General features: G+C 59.1%; 3 protein-coding genes across 3 annotated transcripts, besides 1 other annotated feature; all 3 read right to left on the minus strand.

Annotated features, from left to right (window-relative positions):
• Positions 1 to 169: 169 nt before the first annotated feature.
• Positions 170 to 3,010, minus strand: Tco025E_01884 (uncharacterized protein; the record flags this gene model as incomplete). The annotated part of the gene is made up of 1 exon (XM_029368820.1): positions 170 to 3,010. One exon carries the CDS (start codon positions 3,008 to 3,010, stop codon positions 170 to 172), a length of 2,841 nt encoding a protein of 946 aa, XP_029231085.1.
• Positions 3,011 to 3,555: 545 nt separating this feature from the next.
• Positions 3,556 to 3,572: a microsatellite.
• A 519-nt stretch (positions 3,573 to 4,091) lies between these two features.
• On the minus strand, positions 4,092 to 4,493 carry Tco025E_01885 (ribosomal protein L27; the record flags this gene model as incomplete). Its single annotated transcript, XM_029368821.1, has 1 exon — positions 4,092 to 4,493. The coding sequence occupies one exon, from the start codon at positions 4,491 to 4,493 to the stop codon at positions 4,092 to 4,094; it is 402 nt and encodes a 133-aa protein (XP_029231086.1).
• Positions 4,494 to 5,716: 1,223 nt separating this feature from the next.
• Positions 5,717 to 6,204, minus strand: Tco025E_01886 (iron superoxide dismutase; the record flags this gene model as incomplete). Its single annotated transcript, XM_029368822.1, has 1 exon — positions 5,717 to 6,204. A coding segment is annotated over one exon (488 nt), but the record flags the coding sequence as incomplete, so codon positions are not given.

The raw sequence follows: 6,204 nt of genomic DNA on the forward strand, positions 1-6,204 counted from the left end.
AAAAAAATGAGACAAAATTGAAAGAAGAGGCGTGCTGTCAGCGAGCCAATCCACCGAGGGCACAATTAACAGGGAGGAGGCAAGTGTACAGACAACAAGAAGCAGAAAAAAAAAATAATAATAATAAGGCCGGACAAGATGAAAAAGTATTGCAGTCACCATAACTCCTTCAACGGGGAGCGGAGGGGACGGAGTCCTCCGCCACAGCACCGTAACGAGCGCCAAGCGCCAGCTCCTGCACGCTCAACTTCTTCCGACGAGCTGCATCGCTCAAGCTCTGCCGCGACAGCGTTTGCAGCCGACGCATGAGCTCCACTGCCTGCCCTGCTGACGCTTCCGCGTCATGCAACGCCTCGGTCATTTCTACGCCCAGCAACAGGACCTCCTGTGCGCCCAACGAGCCGAAGTTCTTCTCGGCAAAACGAAACACCTCCGCTGCGGCGCCGGGGTTGAAAGTCCAAATATGACGGGCAGTTGTCACGGCGCCTATCACCTGCCGTGGGTCGCTGAGAAGCTGCGGAAGGTGCTTCGTGTCCAGATGGCACGAGAGCAGCCTCTCACTCGTGCGCGGCAGAGACACGCCTAATCGGTAGCCTATCGCCAGCTGGCTGAAGAGGAACGTGTTGGGCTTTAGGGCATTCGAGCCAGCGATGTCCAGGAGGCGTGTTTTGGCGATCGCGGCCGCCGCAGAGACGTAGTTTGCTACGGCTACCGCGTAGTCCGCCGCTTCCTCGTCACTGCGGCGGGGCCGGTCCCCGTCAACCACGTCAGGCCCCAAAGAAGGCCGCCCCTGCACCAACCGCAGCCAGAAGGAAACGTCCGCCAGGTCCACAAAAAAGCTCCGTGAGGTCGCCAACGGGCCCGCAGCCGCCTTCAGAGCGGCCTGTACCGTCGCCGTCCGCACCCGACGTCGGTCGAGACGGCACAGCGCGGCCACAAGCTCACTGAGTGTCGTTGGGGAACGGACTTCGGCAAACTCGTCGTGCCGGGAAAGCGGGCCTTGAAGGAGGCAATCGATAGTTTCGTTCTCAAATTGTCGCAGATCCACGAGACCCACCAGGGCAAATATGGCGCTCAGCACCGAAATCTCCTTCGCCACCTCGTCACGTGTCAAAAATGCCCCAAGGGCCAAAGAGCGGTGGTGCGGTGCCTGCACAAAGCGCTGCGCCCGCACCTGTCCAAGGCACTTCAGGAGGAGGCACTTCTGCTTCGGATGCAGCGCGGAGGCAAGGCGGGGAAGAGAACGCACCGTATGCGTGATCAGCGGCACAGCGCGCAAGTGGTGACGTGCCACAACGCCAAGCACCCGGAGACCCTCAAAGTCTGTCAGCTCGCGCTGCTGCAGAATGTTCAGCACACTATAGTAGTCTGCCTTGCGGCGCAGCCCCAACTTGGACATGGACGCCAAGTAACGGGCGAGGCAGGAGGACGGAACCTCGTGAAGGTCCCCCTGCATCCCCTGCAGCCGTTCGTGCAGCCGCAGCAGCATGGGCCGAACTAGCGATAGATTGTAGTTGCTGCCCGCACCACCCTCGGCCCCCTCCGCATACACGGCGGCGGAGACCTCATTCATGAGCTGCAGCGCATCCAAGGCGTTGTAGGCGTCAACGTTGGCCAACACGGCGTTACACCACAAAGCCGGGGAGCACACATCCCCCGCACCGCTTTGCGGCAAGTCAAGATCCCGCCGCTGATCCCGCCGCTGCTCCCGCCGCTGTGTGGGTGCCTGCCTTAGCAGACCCCAGAGGAACACGGCAGTCACGACATCCGCACGCTCTCGCGGCTTGAGCGTCTCAAAGTGGCAGTACAGCATACGGAACAAACGCTCCATCAATGGGCTTGAAAGCGCCAACCGCCCGGACACGACTTCCTCCGATAGCGCGAGCGTCGCAGGTACAAGGTACACCGAGCAATCTTGGCTAGACCCTCCTGTCTTCTCCAGCGAAGAGACCAATGTTTCCAGGAGCTTCGCTACAACACGTGAGACAAACTGCAGATCTGTGTGACTCAACGTGTTTTCTTCGTGGCAAGCACGCAACGTCTCCGCGAGAGATTCAATGCACGTCGACAGCTGTGAGGCTGACATGGCGGACCGCACCTGCTCATCATCCAGCTGCTGCAGAAGAGACAGGAAGAGCGGGTGGTGCTGCCGATGGAGACACACAACACGAAACAGCCAAGCACTCACCTGTGACGGGGACAGTGTCGTGACCCGCCGCCTCGTGCTACTCAGCACCCGCAACAATAGGGACCGACACTCGTCGGGTACATCGCGGATCGCCCGATCGCCCGAACCCCGCTCTGCATTCTCCCTCGCCAGAGCTGCTTTTGGCGTCCTCGGCGCAACGCGGGGCGTGACGGCGTCCACCAGCGTCAGCAGATCCTGCTTGCCAAACGAGTCTAGGCGCGACTCAATCGTCCCACTAATCTCACGAAGCTCCTGCGACCACCCGGGATGCAGGTGGTCCGCCCCCGCCTGCGCGTCATCATCCCCCGCGGCGCAGGGGCGAGGCTCCTGCATCGCCTCCACAATAATGCGGGCGATGCCGATGAGCTCAACGGGGTTGCTCACGACGTCGACAAGCGCGGCTGAGCGGGTGCGAAGCACAGCGGCCAACTGCGGCGTGGCACAGCGGTAGGGCGTCAACTTCAGAACCCCCTCCATTACTAAAATGCACTCCGTAGGGGAAAGCTCATCCACGTCGCCTAGCATACTCCCCTGCATCTTCGCCAATAACGGAGGCAGCGACTTGGGTAGCCCCGCGTGGACGGAGTGCTGCTCACGGATGCAGCATGCCAGGCAATGAAACATGTTGGCGCGAGAACGGAGGTCAGCCTGCAGGTAGACCTCGTCGACTCGCCTCAGGAGCTCGCGGTCATGCGCGTTGCAGGCGCCAAGCTGTCGCAAGGCGTGTAGGGCCATCCCACAATTGGAGGGAGAAATGACCCCAGCAACACTCACCCGCTGGGCGAGGAGCCGCAGCCGCACCGCGTGGTGCAACCTCAACATCCTCGCCGCCAAGGCAGCGCCGAAGGCGATGTATTGCTCCGCGCCTCACTTCCGCCCAACACCTTCCCGCAGCCCCAGTGTTCCCACCCGCCTCGGTAGAAGCCGCGAGGAAGCCCCGGAAAGCGAGAAAGAAGGAGCAGCACACGCCGGAAAAGTTGGGGGAAGAACGGAAAAATGAAACACGCAGCGCAGAAAGAGGACGAGGAAAAGACGGAATGACGGGAACAACCACGACAAAAAAAAAAACTGAAGTGGATCCGCCCATGGGGCCCAGGAACCCCCAGCTCCCTCGCGCCGTCCCTCACGGAGGCAGAGAGGGAGACTTGCCCCCACCACCACTATTCGTGGCGCGCACGTACACAAAAATGGCGTCGTGGCAGCCCTTGTTGCCCCTGACTAACAGCAAACACTTGGCCGGCAATGAGGCGAAGCATTCGCGCCTCGAGGTGACAACCCCCGCGCCTCCATCCACAGCCATTTTTTTTTTAAGTCTCGGGGGCAGGAAGCAACAAATCTCAAGCCTCGCCGACGATTTCCCCCCCCCCCACACACACACACACACGCCGCCGACACTCTCGAGCACGGAGCGGCGTAGGGGCTGTTGCGCTATACGGCGCAGCAGCAGATGAAACCCCAAAAGAAGCTCGCGTGTCCTTCCCCCTTTGTTGGGCATGTCTCCGCGTCGCCCTCGCCCTCGCCCTCGCGCGGGGAACTCCTCCCGCTCTCTGCGGTAGGTGGAAGGGAATAAATAAAGAAAAAGGGACTGCAACCGTGCCGCCTGGAAGGCGGGGCAGCTCCACCGCCGGGCCACGCCTGCCCGCCCCAGCTGCCGGAGGAGTCCGAGGGCAACTGAATGCGCAGGAGAAAAGAATTGATAGCGAAACAAAGAGAAAAGAGAAAACAGAACCCAAAGAGTCATGAGTGCGTCTGCAGCACGGCAAAGCCGAGATTTCAACGGCATGGCTAGAAGAGCCAAAAGCACAAAAGCCCCGAACGGACCAGAGAAAGAGGGGAAAAGACAACCAAAGTGACATGGGATTAAAACAACAAATCAAAAACAATGTAGCTCACAGGCGGCACCTTAGAAGCGCAGACGCTGGAAGAACCAGCGGTTGCCGCCGGCGTTGTAGCGGGCCTGGAACAGCTTCCTCACCAGCTGCTTCGACTTGGACTTCTTGGCCGCGTCCGACACGTTGATGCGCCCGCGGAGCTCCTTCGACAGGTCCATGTTGTACCGCGTCGGCAGGAAGTGTTTGTGGTTCACAACACGCAGGAACACGCCCACGCGAGAGCGGCGCTCGATGGTGCGCTTGCTCATCCCGCGCACCACCTTCTTCGGGTACTTCTTCATGCCGGCGATCAGGGAGTGGCCGTACGGGCGCTCCTTGCTCTTGGAGTCGGTGTTCTGCACAATCACCGCCTTCTTGCCGGCGTAGCGGCCGGAGGTCACGATCACCACCTTGCCGGGCTTGAGGAACTTCATTGTGGTCTGCGGGCTACTTCAGCAGAAAAACGCAGGGTTGCAACGGAGCAAACGGGGGGATGCAAACAACAACAAAAAAAAAAAATGGTGGTGTAACTGTGGAGGAAAGGCAGGCGAAGAAGAGGTCAAGACACATCTTAGTTGCAGTGAACAAGAAGAAAGAGGGAGGGAGAAGCCTCGTGCGAGGTCAAATTAGCGGAAATGGTTTGCGCCGCCTAGCCGCGAGAGCAAATAGAGAAACATCACATGTGACGAGTTCCGCACGTGCACCCGTCAGACGCCACGCCCTTTTATTTACCCTATCCCTCTCTCTCACTCGGCTCTTGCTTTCGTGCCGTTGTTTTTATCTTCACAGATGTGTCACCGCTGTCATTTGTGTTCACGCCCACCGGCGCGCCACCGACGTCCCCCACCGGTTTGAATGGGACGCCACCCCGCCCGCGTGAAGAAAGAAGGGCAGAAAAGTGGAGGAAAAACACACCTCCCCGCCGCTTCTCGGGCCGCCCCGCACGCATCCCCCACTCAAACCCCTCGGGGTGAGGCGGTTAGTGGTGGCGGCGAGGATAAAACGGGCCACACGCCCGCCGCCCTCGGCTGCATGTCTAGCACTATAAAAGAGGGCAGCAAGGGAGCGGCACAAGAGAAAGGCGGGATCAAAAAAACACGGAGAAACGCAAGCAAAGAAAACACGGAGCAGTCCAATCATATCCATACATGCTCAAGACATGGGTCTGAATCCTCCTCCTTAGAACACCCTTTTCGTCGCTGAGAACGCTTTCAAATCATTCATTTCTTTTAACTCAATATAAACGTCACAAATGCCCCTGTAAGGTTTACTGCACCGGGGTCTCGTACTGATAACTGACCCGGGAATATAATTTTTTCATTTTTGTTTACCTGCCTTTCCGTGGGCCCACGTCCGTCCGTGAGGTCCCTTTGATTTTTCTTTTTTGCGTATTCGACAATGCCACTTTGCTTCTCTCTTTCTTTTTTCCCCCCACCGCCCCAAACCCCTTCCTCCTCAGCTCCGCACCCCCAGCTCTTTTTATTTTTCTGTTTTTGCCTTCCGTCGGCTTTTTTTTTTCCTGTTTTCCCCCACGCGCCCCTGTTTTCGCATTGCGGTGTGTTCACTAATGCCCCCCAACGACAAGAAGACCTTTGGTCGCCCGCGGGGCAAGGAGGGCGTATCATCATGCCGCCTCACCCCTTGCGCGCGGCGGCGTTCAAAGACACTTCTCCGCGTGCTTCCAGTTGACAACGTTCCAAAAGGCCTGCACGTACGCCGCACGGTCGTTTTTGTAGTCAAGGTAGTAGGCATGCTCCCACACATCGCAGGCGAGGAGCGGCTTCAGGGTGGGCTCAGTCAGCGGGCACCCCGCGTCGTGCGTCTGGTAAACCTTCAGTTTGCCGGAGGCGGTGTCCTTCACGAGCCACGCCCAGCCCGAGCCAAAGTGGCCCACAGCCGCATTTGTAAACTCCTCCTTAAACTTCGCAAAGCTGCCGAAGGAAGCCTTGATCTCGTCGGCAACCTTGCCCGTCGGCTCGCCGCCTCCATTAGGGCACATGCTCTCCCAGTAGAACGTGTGGTTGAAGATCTGTGCCGCAAGGTTGAACACGGGGCCTTTTTCTGTCTTGATGATCTCCTCGATGGTCTTCTGCGCGAGCGCCGCGTTTGTCTGCGCCGCCGCGTTGAGCTTCGTCACGTACCCCT

The sequence above is a fragment of the Trypanosoma conorhini genome (assembly GCF_003719485.1).
Source record: "Trypanosoma conorhini strain 025E chromosome Unknown Tco_14.4_contig_00067, whole genome shotgun sequence".
NCBI lineage: Eukaryota > Euglenozoa > Kinetoplastea > Trypanosomatida > Trypanosomatidae > Trypanosoma > Trypanosoma conorhini.